The 22,008-nt window shown below is 35.0% G+C and overlaps 1 protein-coding gene across 1 annotated transcript in view; it reads left to right on the plus strand.

The window, feature by feature from the left end:
• LOC102830723 (probable ATP-dependent RNA helicase DDX60-like) overlaps nt 1–22,008 on the plus strand; it is a 123,837-nt gene that overhangs the window by 53,882 nt on the left and 47,947 nt on the right. The window contains exons 12-17 of the mRNA XM_006864551.1: nt 3,344–3,596; nt 5,329–5,492; nt 6,822–6,971; nt 11,085–11,234; nt 12,621–12,740; nt 13,843–13,938. Coding sequence (XP_006864613.1) covers nt 3,344–3,596; nt 5,329–5,492; nt 6,822–6,971; nt 11,085–11,234; nt 12,621–12,740; nt 13,843–13,938 — 933 coding nt within the window. The remainder of the gene's footprint in view (nt 1–3,343; nt 3,597–5,328; nt 5,493–6,821; nt 6,972–11,084; nt 11,235–12,620; nt 12,741–13,842; nt 13,939–22,008) is intronic.

Raw genomic sequence — 22,008 nt, forward strand, 5'->3', positions numbered from 1 at the left:
TGGACTTGCTTTCATTTTCTTCAACTTCAGTCTGAATTTCCATATGAATAATTGATGGTCAGTTCCATAATCTGCCCCTTGTCTTGTTTTGACTGATGATATGGAGCTTTTCCATAGACTCTTTCCACAGATATAGTCAGTTTGATTTCTGTTGTCCATCTGGTGAGGTCCATGTGTATAGTTATCTTTTATGCTATCTCAAGAAGATATTTGAAGTGAGCAAATTATTGAGCTTGCAGAATTCTGTCATGTAATCTCAAGCATCATTTCTATCACCAAGGCCATATTTTCCAACTACTGATCCTTCCTCTTTGTTTCCAACCTTTGCATTTACAATCTCCAGTAATGATCAATACATCTTGATTGCATGTTTGATCAGTTTCAGATTGAAGAAGTTTTTTTTTGGTTTTTTTTTTCCCAATCTATTCATTCTTCTATTTCATCCTCACTAGCTTTAGTGGTTGGCGCATAAATTTGAATAATAGAGATTTTAACTGGTCTTCCCTGTAAGCATATGGATACTATCCTATCACAGACAGCATTATACTGCATGACTGATCTTGATATGTTCTTTTAAAGATGAATGCAATACCATTCCTCTTCAATTTGTCATTCCCAGCATAGTAAACCATGTGGTTTTCAGATTCAATATTGCCAATACCAGTCCATTTAAACTCACTAATGCCTAAGATATTCATGTTTATGCATTCCATTTCATTTTTGACAATTTCCAATTTTCCTAGATTCATACTTCATGCAATTTATGTTCCGATTATTAATGGATGTTTACAGCTGTTTCTCTTGGTTTTGAGTTGTGCCCCATCAGCAAATGAAGGTCCTGAAGGCTTTACTCCTGCGGGTTTACTCTAATCATGTCATCACGGTCAACTCTACTTTGATGAGGCAGCTCTTCTCCAGTCGCATTTTGAGTTCCTTCCAACCTGAGGGGCTCATTTTCCAGCACTATATCTGACAGTTTCTCTGCTATTCATAAGGTTTTCAGTGACTAAATATTTGGAAGTAGTTCATCACTCCTTCTTCCTAGCCTGTTTTCATCTGGAAGTTCATCTGGAACCTGTCCACAGTGGGTGACCCTGCTGGTATTTAATATACCGGTGCCATACCTTCCAGAATCACAGCAACTCACAAGCCACCACAGTATGACAAACTGACAGACGGATGGTGGGAAGGCTTTGTAGTGAGCTGTTATTCCAGTTTTGGAATCCTGTAGTGTCACTGTAGGATAAAGCACTGTAACAAAAGGTAGGGTCGAGCCACAAGGTTGGTAGTTCAAACCCACCAGCCCCTCCTGGAAACTCTATACAGGTTTGCGATCAGTTAAAAATGACTTGACAGCACTTAACAATAACAATCTCAGTTTTGCATGCTGCCATCCTGTGGGGGTGTATACTCCTGCATAAATCTGAAGGAATTGCCTTATCTCCTAGACTTCTCAAAACATTTGTCCCATTAATTGTAACAAAATCCAAAACCTCAAAAAACTTTTTTTAATTTCATTCAAAATGGCATCCATTACCCAACGCATAAAAAACAAGGCGAGATGATTCAGTCATGAAAGGGTTCATGTATAACCCTTCTGAAGTCTTTATATCATCTTTGACCTTTATCAGTAAGTATTCAACTCATCTCCATGTTTGAAAGCAAGGTTATGTCATCTGCATAGCATAGGTTGCTAATGAATCTTCCTCCAATTGAAAATATCACAGTTTAGATCTTATACCCTTAGTCTTCAAGATAGCATCTGTGATTTTTTTTAATACTTTAAAGAGATCTTTTGCAACAGATTTGCCTAATGCAATATGTTCTTCAATTTCATTTTGTTTTTTTAATGCTATATGGTGAATTATGTGATAGTTTATGTGGGAGAACATTAGCTTTACAATCATCCTATCGTGTATCATTTCATTGCCATGGTTACTATCCCCTTCATGCATCATCAACTGCCCCCTGGTTGTTAGCACACAGCCCCTCTCCCTTTCTGGGTCTAGAGTCACCAGCCACTCCATCTCTCCATGTTTATCAGAGATTAGTATTGCAATTCATGCTAATTTTTTATTGCAATTTGCTTGATATATTTTTTTCCGTCCTTTAACTTTTAGTCTGTTTTTGTCTTTGTGTATAAGGTATGTCTCTTTCAGACAGAATATTGAAGGGTCTTGTTTTCTAAGCCATTCTGCCACTCTCCGTGTTTTAACTGGTGCATTTAATCTGTTTACATGCTGTGTAATTATAGATAGGTTTGGATTAATTGCTGTCATTCTGGAACTGTCCCCTGAACCTGCTTCATCTGGTATTCTGTGTTATTGCTGCCGGAGATCCTCACTGCACTTCTACCCTATCAACCTTCAAGCCCTGCCTCCAATACTAGATCTGCAATTATTTTTAAAAGTAGATTTTCAGGACCTTTCTTTCCCAGTCAATCTTAGTTTGGTAGCTCCACTGCAATCTTACCACATGGGTGATGCTTCTGGTATTTGAAATTCTTACATCATATATCCTAGCATGACAGCAACACACAAGCCACCCCAGTATAACTGATAGGGAAATGGAGAAATATCATGATAAGTAGAAAAAATATAGGTGTTGTTAAGGATTTCTTTTTATTTGATCTACAATCAGTGCCTATAGAAATAGTAGTCAAGAAATCAAATGACATATTGCATTTAGAAAATCTGATGCAAAGGGACTATTTAAAGTCTTAAAAAGCAGCATATCTCCTTAAGAACTTATGTGAGCCTATCCAATTCTGTAATATCTTCATTTGCCTCATATGCATGCAGAAGTTTGGCATTGAATAAGGGAAACTTAAGAACTGATTCCTCTGAATTATGATATTAGTGGAAAATATTGACTATAGCATGGACTTCCAGAAGAAGTCCAGCCAGAATGCTCCCTCCTGATGACATGGCTAATATATATGAAACAAAGTTTTCATCAACCATTCCCTGGAGAAGGACATCATACTTGGTAAAGCAGAGGATCATTGGAAAAAAGGAAGATGTTCAACAAGATGGATTGACACAGTGGTTGCAACAATTGACTCTAACATAGCAAAAATTGTGTGCATGGTACAGGACTAGTTGGACATTAATCTGAATTGCATCTTTTTAGCATAAACTCCACAGATCTGGAATGAAGGAACACTAGCTTTCTGCACAATGGATTAAAAGATAGTAACTGAAAAAACATAGAAAGGAAATGGCAAATTACACTAATGGCCTGAGACGTTAAATGCTTCTTTAGAAAATATCAAATGCATTATCTTGAAAAAAGTTGCTTGTGTTGCTTATTAGATTTTAATTTCTGTTTCTTTGTTTTCTAGAAGAGTAATACAGAAAAAATTATTGAAGAAAATCAAAAGAGACAGCTAGCTCAACTAGAAAAAAGAGAGGAAGAAAGATGGAATAACTTGTCTCTGTCTATTGCAAAGGAAATTAAAGGAAATCCTAGTTCTGGCATGAAGAAACTAGAAGATTTTCTCCAAACATGCCCTGTGAAATCTGTAAAATTTATGGCTGAGATGGTAGGATTGGAGGCTTGTTTCAAATCATGGATGGAATGCTGTCTAAATTCAGGTATATACATATATGAATTTTAGAACTCTTTTCAATGTTAGGTTTGTGAGGACAGATCAAAGACGTCCATGGGTGGCACAATTAGTTAAGTGTTGGACCACAAACTAAAGTTTGGTGATTCAAACACATCTAGAAGGATTCTGGAATTAGGACTTTATGAAATCCTCTGGTACAATTCTACTCTGGTACAATTCTACAATTCTACACGAGGCCAGTGTGAGTTGGATTTAGCTTGATGACAAGTAGCAAAAATGAAGCCAAGCAAAAGTAATAACATTGACCACATATTCAGATTCTTCTATCATGTACTAATTTTGAGAACTACTTTCAATGTCTAAAGAATAGGGGCTATTATTTTGTTTGATCCATTCTTATCATCACAGTTCTAGTGTGTGGTAGATATTTGTCCAAAATTCAGCTCAGTAAATAGTTCTTCAAAGCCAGTCATGAGTTGATTACCAGGATGGGTTGCTTAAGGTACATCTGAACAGAAGAGCAAAGTTCCTGCTTCTCAGAATCTTGGTGATATTGGGCACAGGATCAACTTATATATCACTCTACATGCACCATAATATAATAACACAACCAAAACAACAACAACAAAACTGGTGAATATTTAATGATCATTTGCTCATTAATCATTTGCTATATTCTAAGAAATATATATATTTCATTTATTAAAAAAATATGAATTATATAGTTGGTGTTAAATGCCTTTGAATTGGTTCGGAGTCATAGGGACCCTGAATAGGATTTCTGAAGAGCGGCTGGTGAATTTGAACCTCTAACCTTGCATTTCAAACTGTGGTACAGTGCATTATCCCACAGAGCACACCAGGACACCATACCTATCATTAAATACTCACAATTCTTTGAAGTAGATTTTTTTTCACCCAATGATATTACATGAAAGAGAATTAACTGTTTAAAATGTCTGTGAAACAGCAATGAAAATGTTACTGTATATACCACTTTTGCACTAGAGCACATGTAATAATAATTTGAGATATAAATACAGTTTTGTGGATGAGGGCCAGAGAACAAACATATTTGATTATAGAGAAGATGAAATGTATTTATTCCTTAATTGGTCAGAGGAAAGTAATTATTAAAAGCAAAATATGAAATGACCGTCTTCTTAAAAAGAACTTAATTCTGTACAGACTAAATTTTTGTTACATTCTGTTGGTCACTGGTAATCAGAACTAACTCAGTGGCCCCTAACAATGATTATAATAGCTATTGTCATTATTTTAATCATTTGACATAGATTATTTTGTTCATTATTTGTAGATATAGCTATATACATTTTTATTTATATATAGATTATATTTTATATAAGACCTATTATTAGTAACCCAATTATACATATAAAGAAAATAAAACTTAGAAAGGTAAGCTTTCCAAGTGTTTAAATGAAACATGGGTAAGTTAAATTCGATTTTCAGAAAATGTTTTCTTTTTTTAATTTAGTAAACATATATGCCATCCAATATTTTCCCCAAGCTGAGCACCACCTATTTTCATTTGTTAAGATATCAACTGTAGTTTAACTCCTGAGTCCACACCCTTAATTGGTCTGCAATACTGATAGTTGTGAGTGTCTTGATTTTTGTGGGTGATTCATATAAATAAGTATTTTTCATGTTATAAAACTAAGTAAGATTTTAGCATTTTGTTATCAATATATGGTCTGACTTAAGTTATAGACACAAATGTTTTATTTCAACAGATATAGATGCTAAAGATATAAACATAATAATTCAGATGATGAAAAGAATTCACATAATCTATGGTAAATACTTAGAACTATTACAAAATGCACATCGACAAAAGTTAGCCAAATACTTAAAATATATTGGATTTGACAACTTGGCTTACTCATTATGTCCTCAGGTAAATATTATTGAACCTATCATACAGCATTCATTTGTGTGTGCATATGTTTGTATAAAGGATTTTATTAATGCATTTAGAATAAATACATTTATTAGATTTGATCATTACTTAATGGGTAACCACATATTACTGTGGATAGGTACAGAGCTATTATTGTTTCAGAAGTACCAAGAATGCATTGTTCTTTACACATAGAATAAATATTTTCTTTATATATGATTGTAGCCATGTCCTGGTATGTCCCTGTGGGTTAATGCACTAGACTGCAAAATCAGTTTGACCCACAAGGTCAGTGCTTCAAGTTCACTAGCCACTCCTTGGAAACCCTAGACAGGGTTGGTGTGGGTTGGAACCTTCTCGACGGTACTTAACAACAACAACAAAAGCATGTCCAAGTATTTTATAGTTGACTGCCTTGAAACCTTTGTAAAATTACTTCCTATACTTTTTCAACAAATATTTATTGAGCATTCAGCATGTACCAGGGACTGTTTTAGGCACTGGGGATACTATTGTGTTGATTTGTTTTATTTTTTCCTCTAACAGCTTAATATTGAGCTTAATTTTGAATTATGTACTTTCTCAAACGGCAGTCTCATCTCGTAGCCTTTTGTCTAAATAGAAGTTGTTCCTGCTTCTAGCCATCAGTATGTCAAAACATGTTTCATGGTTGATACTCAGCTTTGGTGGTGGTTGATAAATTATTTCCCATGCTCTGCTAACATTGCCATATTCAAGAGTTATCAAACTTTCATGAACAGAGGTTATGACAAACGTGAATTTCTTGTGATGATAGCCTTCTTAATAGTAGTAATTTTTGCCATGCATTTTATACTTTGCATAAAATAATTTAATTGCAAGATAATTACATTAATTACATGAGTCTGTATAAGAAAATTTCCTTTACCAAAGACACTCTTTGAAGATTAGTATGAGTTCTTTAATTGAAACACAATTTTCATTTGGGCAATGATCAAGAATATACACATTTGTAATTAAACAATAATTTTATATATTTTATTTAAGCATAAAATATGCTTAAAATATATGCTTTTGCCACATAAAGAAGCATTTTTCTAATTATCATGAAAATTCAGTGTCTATTTAAGTTCCATGTGTTTGTCAAAAGAGTGAACATTTTTCTTTATATTTCTGAATTGTGTGATAAAGCTTACTTGAGATTTGTAACATATTGAAAGGAACATGAAATAATAATATTGTTGAAATAAAACAAATAAGTATGACTGTTAGTAAATTTTCTATGTTCATGTTTAAAATCATAAAATTATTTGAAATCATAATATATAATGCTTATTTTAGGTGAAGATGCTAAATACTGAAAAGGATATTTCTAAATATTCAGTTTGCATGGGAGCAGCTCGGTTTCAGTTAACACACATGGGCCCATATTTACTTCGAGAAGAACGAACTGATCCTGACCCCAGGGTGCAGCATTTCATACCAGACGAATGGCAGGTATTTATCTAAAAGATATGTACATAGTAGACGCAAAGAACATAGATGGAAGCAGCTGATTGGGACCTCATTCTGTGGAACTAAATGTAGAATGTAAATTATTTTAGAATGCAAGATAATAATAATCAAAGTAAATCATACCTTTACCTAACAGATAAAAGAATCCAGCAAAGAATAAACTGATATATATATATATATATATATATATATATATATTCCATAAAGTTATAGATTTTCATTTAAAAATGAGGCAATCTAGCTGTAATTAGAATACTTTTGCCACTACAATATTTCAGATGACCCACTCAAGTTGGAAGACACTGAAAATATGACTGGGGAGCAAGATCAAAGTAGAGTTGACCTTGATGACGTGAATGGAATGCACTTTCAGGACCTTATGCTGGTAGGGCACAATTCAAAATGAGCAGAAACAGGTATAAACATTCATTAACAATCAACACATGGAATGTAAGAAGTATGAATCTAGGAAAATTGGAAGTTGTCAAAAATGAAATGGAATGCATAAAAACAGCGACCTTAGGCAATAGTGAGCTGAAATGGGCTGGTATTGGCCATTTTGAATCTGATAAACATATAGATTACTATGCTGGGAATGACAAGTTGCATTCACCATCCATCAAAGAGAACATTTCAAGATCTATCTTGATTTATAATGCTGTCTGTGAAAGGATAATACCAAGGAAGAACAGCTAATACCATTATTATTCAAATTTATACGCCAACCTCTAGAGTCAGGATGATAAAATTGAGGAATTCTATAAACATTTTCACTCTGAAATTGATCAAACATGTAATGAAGAAGTATTGATAGTTACTTGTAATTGGAATTAATGTCAGTGATGATGAAATTGAGGAATTCTATAAACTTCTTCAGATTAAAATAGATCAAATACACAATGAAGAAGAATTGATAGTTACTAGTGATTGAAATGCAAAAGTTGGAAAAAAGAGGAAGGATCACTAGTTGTAAAATATGGTCTTGGTAAAAGAAATGATGCTGGAGATCATACAATATAATTTTGCAAGAACAATGACTTTTTCATTTCAAATATGTTTTTTAAACAATGTAAAAGACAATTATACACACGGACCTCACCAGACAGCATATACAGAAATCAAATTGACTGCATCTGTGGGAAGAGACTGTGGACGAGTTCCATATCAACAGCCCAAAAAAGGCCAGAGACAGACTGTGGGACTGACTACCAATTGTTCATATGCAGGTTCACACTGAAGTTGAAGAAAATGAAGACAAGTCCATGACAGCCAAAATTTGAACTTGAACATATCACACCTGAATTTAAAGATAATCTTAAGAACATATTAGATGCATTAGACACTAATGACCGAAGACCAGAACAGTTCTGAGATGACATCAAAAATTGTAGAGGAAGAATTCAAAAGGTCATTATTGTTATTATGTGCCTTGGAGTCGGTTCTGACTCATAGTGACCCTGCGTAAGGTTTCTGAAGCTGTAAGTCTTTATGGGAGTAGAAATCCTCATCTTTCTCCCACGGAACAGCTGGTAGTTTCGAACTGCTGTCCCTGAGGTTAGCAGCCCGATTCATAACCACTATGCTACCAGAGCTTCCTAAAAGGTCATTAAGAAGACAAAAAGAGAAAGACCAAAATGGATGTCAGAAAAGACTCTCAAACTTGCTCTCCAGCATACAGATGTTAAAGCAAATGGAACAAATGGGGAAGTAAAAGAGCTGAATAGAAAATTTCAAACAGCAATTTGAGAAGACAAAGTGAAGTATTACAAAGAAATGTTCAAAGACCTGGAGTTAGAATAGCAAAAGGGAAGACTATGCTCAGCATTTCTCAAACTGAAAGAACTGAAGAAAATAATCCTAGCCTCAACTTGAAATATTGAAGAATTCTATGGGAAGAATATTGAATGATGCAGAGAGCATCAAAAGAAGATGGAAGGAATACACACAGTCACTACAAAAAAGAAATGGATGTTGTTCAGATTTTCAAGAGATGATATATATTCAAGAGTCAGTGATACTGAAAGAAGAGGTCTAAGGTGCCCTGAAGACGCTGGCAAAGAACTGATAGAGTACAAATTGAAATCATTCCACAAATTGTTGCAGCACAGGAGGCACTCACTCATCTCTGCCTAGAAATTTGGAAGACAAATACCTGGCCAACTGATTGGGAGAGTTCCACATTTGTGCCTATTTCAAAGAAAGGTGACACAATGGAATGAAGAAATCATTGCAGTATCATTAATATCACATGCCAGTAATATTTTGCTAAAGATAATTTACAAATGACTGCAACAGTACAGTGACAGGGACCTTCCAGACTTTCAAAATGGTTACAGATGAAGACGTCAAGCTAGGGATTGATCTTGGCTGAAAGCAGAGAATAGAGGAAAGAAGTTTGCCTGTACGTTGCTGACAATGCAGACTTTGTAGATCATGACAAACTATAGACAACATTGTGGGGAATGAGTATTCCAGAACACTTCATTGTACTCCTGAGGAACTTGTACATAGACCAAAAGGCAGTCATTCTAACAAAACAAGGGGACACTGAATGAAAAATTCGAAAGTTGTGCACCAAAGTTGTATTCTTCCACCATATTTATTCAATCTGTATGCTGAGCAAAAAATCCAAGAAGGTAGAATATACGAAGAGGAATGTGGCATCAAGATTGGAGAAAGACTCGTTAACAACCTGTAATATGCATATGATATAACCTTCCTTGATGACAGTGAAGATTTAAAATACTAACTTATGAAGATCAAAGACCATAGCCTTTGGTATGGTTTACACCTCAATGTAAACAAAACAAAAGTCCTAGACCAAGAAACAACATTAAGATAAATAGAGGAAAGACTGAAGTTGTCAAAAACTTCATTTTGCTTCAGTCTACTGTTAACACTCATGGAATCAGCTATCAAGAAATCAAACAATGTATTGCTTTTGTCAAATTTGCTTCACACGACCTCTTTAAAGTGTTCAAGAGCAAAGATGTCAGTTTGAGGACTAAGGCCAAGCCATGGTATTTTCAGTGACCTTACATGCATGTAATAGTTGTACAGTGAATAAAAAAGACCAAAGAAGAATTGATGCATTTGTATTATGGTGTTAGAGAGCATCTTAAAAGTACCATGGACCACTGAAAGTGGAATCCAACCTGTGTAGGAAGAAGTACAGCCAGAATGCTCCTGACAAGCCAAGATGAGGAGAGTTTGTCTTATACTTTGAATATGCTATCATGAGGTACCAGTGCCTGAAGACAGACATCATATTTGCTAAAGTGAGAGGTCTTCAAAAAAAGGAAGACCCAAAAATTGGACAGTAGCAACAGGATAAAGTTTAAGCTTAGTAAAGATTTTGAGGATGGTGCAGGAACGGCTAACATTTCCGTTTGTTGTGCATAAGATTGCCATGAATTGAAACTGACATGAAGGAACCTAACAACAACATCATCATACTGTGAAAGAACCCTGCTGGCAGAACAGTTAAGCAAGCTTTGACTTCTAATCAAAAGTTTGTTCAAATCCACCCAGTGGCCCCATGGGAGAAAGACATGCTGATCGGTTTCCATAAAGATTACAGACTAGAAAGCACTATGTGGCAATTCTAATCTGTCTCAAGTTGAAGTTAATGCAACAACACCCAACAACATTTATTGTTTATTTATTTTTTTAATGACACTTTTCTGATTCATAATTAATGGACAAAAAAATGGAGAGACAAAGGACAACACATTGTTTTTGTAATTCTAAATTTAGCTTAAGATTCCCCAGTTCTGGTTGAAAAAATTTTCAGTGAGCTCTGCTGCAAGATAACCTGGGCAGAACCCTTGCAGGTGTGTATAATTTATTTGGGTTTTTTAAAAAGTTAACTTAAGTGAAGAGCATTATGGGAGAAATTTGGTTGTGAGTTGATATATTCACAAAATTCAGAAACTGGTGATTCCCACAAGAAACTGTACATCTGAACATAAGTGTGGTTCAAGGACAGAAGAACTGTGAATACTAATCAGTTTTAGATATAATTGTAATTAAGTTAAAATTTGACATTAAACATATGTTTTCAATATTAAGTGTGTGTGTTTTTTTCTCATTTAGAGGGAACTTCTTGATGTTGTAGATAATAATGAATCTGCTGTTATTGTTGCTCCAACTTCATCAGGAAAAACCTATGCTTCTTATTACTGCATGGAGAAAATACTGAGAGAGAGTAATGAAGGTGTGGTTGTATATGTTGCTCCAACAAAGGTATTTTATCCATGTGATGTTATATATCCATCCTATAGTAAGTTTTCTCAACTGTAGTTATGTGTCCTAAATCATAAAGGAGATCTGGTAGCGTAGTGATTACGAATCAGGCTGCTAACCTCAAAGTTGGCAGTTCGAAACTACCAGCTGTTCCATGGAAGAAACATGAGGCTTTCTGCTTCCGTAAAGATTTACAGCCTCTGAAACCCTGTGCAGGGTCACTATGAGTCGGGACTTTCTACACGGTACTTAACAACAACAACCACAGTGTACAGGTTCCAATGTAACACAGGGTGTGAGGGCTTGTACACTGGCTGGAGTTGGCGTAGTTTCTTGCCTTAGTTTCTTCATCTACAAACTAAATATGAAAGATGATCAATAAGTGGTACAATTGCCAGTTATTTTTTTATTTATGCCAACACTCAACCCTTCATATAAATTAAACTCTGTGCTTAAAATGACGCAAAAATCAGAAACTGGTGATTTCCACAAGAAACTGTACTCAAGAACAGAAGAACTGTGAATACGAATTATCTCATATGTAATTGAAATTAAATGAAAAAGTTTGAGAAATCTGGTAAAGAAAAGCATTAAGATATTTAAATGGCTAAATGGCTTAAAACATAATATGGACAGGTTCATCTGAGGGAAATACAGCAATTGTATTCAAGTTTACCATTTCTGTATTTAGACAGAAGTCTCTAGTTTTGTAATGGCCTACTAACTGTAGAGGAGTCCTTGGTGTGGTGTTGTAGGATAAGCACTGGACTGTTAACCACAATGTTAGCAGTTCAAACCTATCAGCCATTCTTTGGAAATGCTCTACAGGGTCACCATGAGTCAGGAACAACTCAACTGTGCTTACCAACAACAACTAGCTGTAGAAGTATACTTAATTGCTAGTCTTAGAGATGTGCTGAAAGGAGGAAAGAGTAAGAATGTTAGTGTTGGAAGGGAACATCTCTATCATAAGATCCAGTCGTCTCAGTTTATATATGAAGAAAATGAGGATAATAAAATTCAGAAATATGAATACCAAATCAGTTTTGCAATTAAGTATTTTAGTATAATCCAAACATTATCTAATTTTACCCATACCAATTCTCTATCTTGTTGTTGTAGCATACATTTTTCCTCTGATTTGTTTTCTAAATGTAAAACCAGTATACTCTGTGTGCACTACATTATATATTATATTACATTTTAAAATAGAACTAGTTGGGAACATTTCATAAACAATGATTATTTTATTTAAAGGAAGCTATATAGAACTGGTACGAAGTTTTCTTTATATGTAAACTGTTCCAGATGGTCTACTTTACATAAGTTCTAATAAATTGTCAACAATTACGGAATAACAGTTTATTATGTCTTTTATGTCTTAAGGCACTTGTTAATCAAGTGGTGGGGACTGTCTGCAATTTATTTAACAAAGCATTGCCAAAAGGGTTAGCGGTATGTGGAGTTTTTACAAGAGATTACCGTCATGACACCTTTAATTGCCGGGTATGTCACACACATGCACACATAGTTAATAATGCTGAATATATGTATATATATGTGTGTGTGTGTGTGAGTGTGTGTACAATGCTGTATATATGTATATATATATATATGAATGATGGTTGTTTGATGGTAGAATCTTCACGTTCCATGAGTAAGACCAGATTTTGATCCCTCCTCAAATGCAGCCACCACTTGCCTATTAATGGGGGTTTGTGTATTGGTATGACACTTAACAGATTTCTTCAGTACTTCCAGTTTAAGAAAGGCCTAGTGGTTTCTGAAAATCAATCAGTAAAAACCCTGTGGATAACAACGATACCATTTTGCATGGAGTTGCTACTAGACAGGAACCAATTCACAGACAGCTAACAAAAGCTGTGTGCAAAAAGGAGCCCTTGTAGAGTAGTGAGTTGTGCACTGGGCTGCTAATCTCAAGGTCTACAGTTCAAATCCACCAGCTTCTCTGTAGGAGAAAGATGAGGCTTTCTGTTCCCATAAAGATTTACAGCCTTAGAAATTCTACACAAGGTTGCTATGAGTCTAAATCTACTCCACGCCAGCAGAGCAGCATGTATAAATATAGAAATGTATTGTATTTATTTATGTTATTGCACTTCAGTTAAGCATTTCAAGGTTTCATTGTGATAAGTTCAATTTAAAATTAACCTGATGAATATATTCATGCATATAGTTAAATGAGTTGTTTATAAGATTTTTCTCATTTAATACGTTGATTAATTTTCAAACAGTTTCATTTTCTGTTAAAAAAGAATGCTTTCTTTTTCTGAAGTTTCAACATTAATAAACAGGTTATTATAACATGGATTATTTCAATTTGTGATGGTTTTGTATTCCCAGTGTACTGTGTGGGAAAATATTTTTAAATGAATTATGTTTAATTCCTTTTGAATGTGTCAACTTCAACTACCTCAAGGCTTTTTCACACAAATTCATTTTACTTTTATGTATGTGGAATTGTTGATAGAACGTGAACAAATCATTATAGATACAATGTCAGCTATTATTTCTTATTAAGGCCTAAAAGTAAAACTAAGCTTTATTTTAAAATCACCAATAACGGTTCTCTAATGTTTTCTGACAGATACTGGTCACAGTACCTCAGTGTTTAGAAATACTCTTGCTATCGCCTCATCAGCAAAATTGGGTGAAAAGGATTAGATATGTCATATTTGATGAGGTATGTAATTTTCCAGTATACTAACTAGATAGTATTTTTAACATTGTATTATATAAACTTAATAGTTAAATAGAGCTGGCATGCATACTAATATTGTTAAAATAGATATTAATATAGTTTTTGAAATGAATAAACACTTTATACTGATGGCAAAAGATAGTTGTAAAAGGAGTTGTAAATTGGAAAAATAGGTAAATTTCTTATATTAAGAAGTAGTGGCTGAGAAAAAAAACATGTTAGAAACTATATCATTGGCTGATATTTATGGAGTAGTAGACTTTTTCTTTTAGCCAGAGAACTCTTATCCCCAAACCAACCATCTTTTAAGACAGATGTTTTCCTACATACCTACCACCAGGTACATTGATGCTAAAATTTGATTTAATTAACTGCTAAGTAAAAATTAGCTTGATGATAACAAAAGCCTCCTACTTCTAGCTAGCTTTGGTTTGATCAATACCACCAGGCAGGAATCAAAAAGGAAAATACAAACAACAAGCAAATTCAGAGAAAGGAACAAGAAACAAAAGAAAACGGCTGCACATATATGAAAATGCCATGTAGTTAGGAACATTAATGTTACTTATTTCCAATATATATATTTTATATATATAATAGCTTAAAATGCTATTTTAATTATATTTCATATGTTATATTATTTTTGTCATTCAGTTCAAAATAAATTGTAATTTCTATCATGGCTTTTTTTTGCCTCATGGTTACTTAGAAGTATATTTCTTAATTTCAAATACATATATAGGTTGTTGTTGTTGTTGATTGCCATCTAGTTGGTTCTGACTCATAGATACACTGTGTAGCATTTCTGAGGAGTGGCTGGTGAGCTTGGACTGCCAACCTTGTGGTTCAAGCAGGTATTCCAGTATAGCACATGCATCCACAGTACCACACTAGTTCTTCTTCATATATGTTGTTAGGTGCCATCAAGTGGATTAAGACTTCATATTACTAGCAAGACCATTCCCTGGAAAAGGACATCTTGCTTGGTGAAGTAGAGGGTCAGCAAAAAAGAGTAATTCCCTAACAATATAGATGGTGCCTTCAAGTAGGTTCTGACTCATAGCTACCTCATACACAATAGAAAAAACACTATCCGGTCCTGCTCCAATCACACAATCACTGCTATGCTTGTTGCCTGTGCTGCTACCACTGTGCCAATCTGTCTTGTTGGGGATCTTCTTTTTTTGCTGACCCTCCTGATAATATGAAGTCTGGCCAACCTGGCTTCTAAGGAGCACTCTGGTTGTACTTTTTTTCCAACTCAGACTTGTTTGTTTGCCTGGCAGTCCATGGTACTTTTAATATTGTCCTTCAACATCATAACTCAAATGCATTAGTTTTTCTACAATCTTTGTTATTATTCATTGTCCAACTTTCACATGCATATAAGACTACAAAAAATACAGTGGTTGGGTCAAGCACACCTTGTCCCCAAACTGACATCTTTGCTCTTGAACACTTTAGAGGGATTTTGTTCAGCAGATTTGCATAATGCAATATGGTGCTTGATTTCCTGACTGCTGCTTCTATGAGTGTTGATGTCCTTAGGAACTTCAATCTTGTCTCCATTTATCATGATGTTATTTTTTTGGTCCTGTGATGAGGATTTTTGTTTTCTTTACACTGAGGTGCAATTCATACCAAAGTCTGTCTTTCATCCTCATCAGTAAGTATTTTAAGTCCTCTTTTCTATCGCAAGCAAGGTTATATCATCCGCATATCGCATGTTGATAATGAGTCTTCCTTCAATCCTTACACTACATTCTTCTTTTCATAATCAAAATTCTCAGAGTAAGTATGGTGAAATAATACCACCCTGGCACACACCTTTTGTGCTTTTAAACAATTCAATGTCTTCTTCTTCTGTTCAAACAATTGCTTCTTGTCTATGTACAGGTTCCTAATGAAAACAATTAAGTATTCTGGAATACTCATTCTCCCCTATGTTGTCTGTAGCTTGTCATGATACATACAGTTGAAAGCCTTTACATAGTCAGTAATGAACAGGCAACTATTCTTTGCTTTCAGCCAATATCCATCTGACATCAACAATGGTATCCCTCATTGCACATCCTTGTTTGAATCCAGCTTGAAACTCTGGCAGTTCTCTGTCAATGTACTGTGTGGCAGCCATTTCTGAATGATCTTCAACAGAATTTTACTTGCATATGATATTAAAGATATAGTTGGGTCACCTCTTTTTGGAGTGGGCACAAATATGGATCTCTTCCAATCAGCTGACCAGGTAGGTCTTCAAATTTCTTGGCATAGATGAGTGAATGCCTACAGTGCCGCCTCACTTTCTTGAAAGATTTCAATTTGTATTACATCAATTCTTGGAGTCTTGTTCTTTGCCAAAGCCTTCAGTGAAACTTGGACTTCTTCCTTTAGTGTCATTGACTCTTGATCATATGCTAACCTATTGAAATGGTTGAACACCGATCATTTTTTGGTATGGAGACTATATATACTACTTCCATCTTCTTTTGATGTTTTCTGCTTCATTCAATATTTTGCCCATAGACTCCTTCAATATTACAAGGTGAGACTTGAATTTTTTTCTTCAGATCTCTCAGCTTGAAAAATACTGAGCGTGTTCTTCCCTTTTGCACATTTCATTATACTTCACTTTGCATTCTCCAGCTGCCCACTGAAATATTCTCTTTATCTCTTTTACCTCCTCATTTCTTTAATTTGCTTTACAGAAGTTTCAGAGTCTCTTCTGTCCTCCATTTTGGTATGATGTTCTTGATGTCACTCCATAAGTCTTCTGGTCTTCAAACATTAGTATCTAATGCATCAATATATTTTCTTGAGATTATCTGTGAATTCAGGTGGGGTATGCTCAAGGTCATATTTTGGCTCTTGTGGACTTGTTTTCATTTTCTTCAGCTTCAGTATGAACTTAAATATGAGCAGTTGATGGTCTGTTCCACAGTCTGTTCTTAGTCTTGTTTAGTCTGATGATATGGAGCTTTTCCATGCCTTCTTTCCACAGATTTAGTCAATTTGATTCCTGTGCATTCCATTTGGTGTGGTCCATGTGTATTGTCATCTTTTATGTTGTTTAAAAAGGGTATTTGCAATAAAGAAGTAAGTCATTGGTCTTGCAAAATTCTATCATATGATCTCCAACATAGATTCTATCACCAAGGCCATATTTTCCAAATACTGATCTTCCTTTGCTTCCAACCTTTGCATTCCAGTTCTAGTAATTATCAATGCATCTTGATTGTATGTTTGATCAATTTCAGACTGAAGATGTTGGTAGTATTATTCATTTTCATCATCACTGCCTTTAGTGGTTGGTACATAAATTTGAATAATAACTGCATTAACTGGTCTTCTTTGTAGGTATATGGATATTATCCTATCACAGACAGTGCTGTACAGCAAGACAGATATTTAAATGTTCATTTTGATGATGAATGTACCATTCCTCTTCAGTTTGTAATTTCCAGAACAGTAAATCATATGATTGTCAGATTCAAAAATACCAATACCATTCCATTTCAGCTCACAATTCCTAGGATATCGATGTTTATGTGTTCAATTTCATTTTTTACAACTTTAAATTTTCGTAGATTTATCCTTCATACATTCCATGTTCTAATTATTAATGGATGTTTACAGATGTTTCTCTTTATTTTGAATTGTGCCTCATAAGCAAATGAAGGTCACGAGAGCCTTATTCCATTTGTGTCATCACAGTCAACTTTATTTTGATGAGGAGCTCTTGTAGTGTAGTGGTTATGAATCAGGCTGCGAACCTCACGGTCTGCAGTTCAAAGCTACAAGCTATTCTGAGGTAGGAAGATGAGGCTTTCTGCTCCTGTAAAGATTTTGTTGCTGTTAGGTGCCATCCATCACCTTTGAAACCTTGTACAGGGTCGCTACGAATTGGAACCAGAGCACATCTCCTCCACCAGCAGTTCTTCCCCAGCTGTATTTTGTGTGTCTTCCAACCTGAGAGTCTCACCTTCAGCACTATACCTTACAATATTCTGGTATTCTTTATCATGATTCAATATTCAATATTATGGTGCTACCTGAGTGTGTTCCACTGTTATTGATACGATTTTCAACAAGGTGACTGTGCTGGTATTTAAAAGACCAGTGGCATAGCTTCCAGAATCACAACAAGTTCATGGTTTGTGATTCAAAACCACCTGTAGCTCCACAGTAGATGAGATGATCTTATCCCATACAGATTACTGGGATCTCCATGTAGCAGTTCTACTCTTTCATACAGGCCGACTAAAAGTTGGAATCCACACAAAGCGTTACAACAACAGCAGCATGGTCATACAATACAATACATGGAGCAGTGAAAAGAAGATAACAAAGATTGATCTTCAAATTATAATACTGAGCAAAGAAAGCTGGGCACAAAAGGACACATGTTGTATAATTCCATTCGTAAAACTATAAAAATCAATTTGTATTGCTTAAAAATTGATCTAACTTTAGATTTAGATGTAGGCAGGTTCATTGTCTTGAGGGAGAAGTATGATGAAAAGCAAAGGAATCATAATAGTTCCACAAAAGGAAGCTGTTATAGTCTGGAGTCCTGGTGTGGCACTGTGGGTTAATGTGCTGCACTACAATGTCAGTTTGAACCACAAGGTTAGCAGTTCAAGCTTACTAGCAGCTCCTTGGAAGTCCTATACCAGGTCACTATGAGTTGGAACCGACTTGACAGCACTTAACAAGAACAGCAACATTATTTATCTTAAATATGGGAATAGTTAAGCAGATGTTTGTTTTATAATATTTTGCTAATATACAATTGTACATGTTTTGTTGAATGTTATATTTCACACACACACACAAGAGAAAAACCTGATATAAAAATTGCTTCTGATGTAAATTAGTTTTAAACATACTGCCATAAATGTTGACAGTTAACATAATTTCTAATTATTACTTTGAGCATTTATTCTGAACAATTTCCAGCTAGAAAATAATTTACTGTTCAGAGAAACCTTTTGAAATAGATACTATTAGTATGCTATAAAATTTACACAAAAGGAGATTAGTTAGCTTTCCCAAATTTTCAGTTTTAAGAGTAGAGGTAGAATTAGAAAGCAGTGACTATGCTCCCCTTTTCTGTGCTTTTAATGTTATGTTAAGTTGCAGCAGACTTATAGAGCTATTGCTACACATAAAAGAGTGAGATGTAATGTTCTCAAACAGAACACTGAGTACAAAGTTGCAAAATGACTGTCAAATTATTTTACTTCTTTTTTATGTCTTTTGCATTTTTGTTTATGTATCAGAAGAGTTGTCAATGTCATAAATTCCCCATTCATCACTTATTTATCAATTACTCTTTGGTATATCAAACCCACATTCATAAGTGTTACACTACAAGTGTTTTAAAATACTTTTGTTTTCGATATGTTTTGATTTTGTAATATGGATTTTTTTTTTTTTCTTTTTGTTGTTTTGGCTGAAAGTTGTATGAAAGCTTCTATTTACTGCTCTAGTTTTTAACGTATTGCCATCAAGTCAAGCCCTCATAGTGATCTTATAGCACAGAGTAGAACTGTACCCATAGGGTTTCCAGTGCTGTAAACCTTGAGGGAAACAGACTTCTACATCTTTCTCCCAGAGCAATTGATAACCTTTGAACCTTTTGGTTAGCAGCTGAGTGTTTAACCACTTTGCCACCATGGCTTCTTCCTGCTTTATTGTGGTCTCTAAAGTGTATATTCTGTAGTAAAAATCACAGTATAAGCATTGTTGCTGTTGTTAAGTGCCTTCAAGTAGGTTCCAACATATAATGGCCCTGTATAGGGTTTCCAAGGAGCGGCTGGTGAGTTGAACCAAGGCCTATTAAAATTGTATTACTTGGTTTCTTCATGTGATATTAAAAATAGGCTGTAACACAAAAAAGCATGTAACTTTAATAAAGGTTTATATTTAATTGAGATTTTCTTTTAACATTTTATTGTGGATTGACTGATAGTTTACATGGTAGAACATCGGTTTTACACTCATCATTTTATTGTAATGATTATAACCTCCTCTGTGCATCATCATTCAATAATATTTGTTTCTATTCCCTGGTTTTTTGTTTGTTTGTTTGTTTGCTTTTTTATTGTTGTTGTTATTGGGGGGGATGTACACAAAAACATTCAGAAATATATAATTATTTAAATCACCAAAAGACACATTCTGCAAGCCTGCTTCCTGGCCACCAACACACAACCTTTCTAGTTCCATGCATTTAGAGTCCTCAACTGCTCTCTCTCCATGTCCTCATCTCTGTCTCCATCCCACAGTCTGCTCTTGCTCATTTTCCTTGATGTTCCTAGGGTCCTTTGTTTCTGGAATATAAGACTAATTACTCCCCCCCCTTTATGCTAGAAAATGTCTACCTGTACAATTGTGACAATCACAATTAGTCATGATAACAATCACTCACTATTGAATCGTAGGAATCGTATCCCCATCTCCTTTCACCAGACCCGTCTAGACAAGATGAAAACTATTCAGAGGGGATTCTACCTTCCCCCACACACTCTGAAACTAAATTCCCTCTTGAAAACTTGCAAGCCAGTCACTTCATGTCTTTATAGCCCCCTCATTTTAGGTAGCCAATGTCTAAGTTGCCCATCCCTATTATCCCTGTATAGAGGGGAAAGGATTGATACTTGATATGAAGTCTCTTCCATTCTCTATTGGTATTTTGAGGTACTACATCCATAAATATAGGTCACATACATCAAATTCTAGAAATTTACACTTGTATACTTTATTAAAAATAGTTTATTATCTTCCTCTATTCAAGTTCTGATCATCAAATTATCATGGTGAGGTCAAATGGGTATTATCTACAAGTTTGATCGTTCTTGTGCATATCCCCTCATTTCATGGGGACACTTCACTCTCAGCTCTAGCCCTCTGTGGCTATGTCCTTGTCCATGGTCTCAAAAGTCCCCAGGTCTCACCACAGTTTGGACCAACCAGCCCTTCCTCTTCTCTCTATGATCTCCAGGTCAACAGGAGTCTATGGAACATGGTTGAACTCAGCCCATATCTTCATTGCTTTTACCCCTTTTCCACTCACCAGTAGACCAATGTGGTCACCAGCAAGCTTACCTGTCTGCTCATGTGTTCCCTTTGAGTTTCAATCTTAAAGGGGGTATTTTCCTGAAGGGACTTGATTGTGTGCCTTGATGGCTCCCCAGTGAACAACTTGCTTGTTCTTGTAGTATCTAATCAGACTGCCATTTTTATTTTTGTTTTTTCCTGCTGGTATTTATTTCAAGAATTATCTTCAGTCAATCTAACTGTTCCAGGATGGTCTGCTTTTCCTTTCAAGTGGGAATGTTCCACTTCAGAGGTGTCTGGATTGAGATCCGGATTCCACATAAACTACAAAGTTTCCTCAAAAGCCTATTTCACTGCGCAAGTTCTAGAACCCCATTTTTTGGTACTGAAGACAGGCTTACAAGCTTTTTGTAATCATGTTTCCTGACATTCCTGTCTATCCCACTCAGGTGTCAATTTTACAATAGTAGACAAGGGAAAATTATATCCTTAAGACAATCAAGTATCTTAACATTATTTCCCTCTTCAGACTATGCCTCGATCCCTGTATAAAGAGACCTATTATTCCAAGGTTGAGCATACATCACTATTAACTATGTCCCATTTAGCCCACACAAACCTGTCTCAGTGTTCCCCTATCTACCTTATTTTTTCATCCCTTTCTCCTTATGTATTGCCTTCCCCTTAGTTGAGAATTTTAAAGAGTATTCAAAATAAAGTCTGATAGATTTTTCTTGCTTTCAAATAATTTTACCCGTTTATCCTATTGTTGAAATCATGAAGATGAGTTTATTAATTGTTCCCATTTATAGTCAAGGGCCCCTTAAACTCTCTCTTCTACTACAGAATAAGTGATCTATATAAATTTGGAGTCGTAGAGAGACACTGTCGAATAAGCACTGAACAGAAATGTCATTTGAACTATGAGGTTGGTAGTTCAAACTCACCAGCCACTCCTTAGAAACCCTATACAAGGTCACTATGAGTCAGAAC

The sequence above is a fragment of the Chrysochloris asiatica genome, unplaced genomic scaffold (assembly GCF_000296735.1).
Source record: "Chrysochloris asiatica unplaced genomic scaffold, ChrAsi1.0 scaffold00066, whole genome shotgun sequence".
NCBI classification, from domain to species: Eukaryota; Metazoa; Chordata; class Mammalia; order Afrosoricida; family Chrysochloridae; genus Chrysochloris; species Chrysochloris asiatica.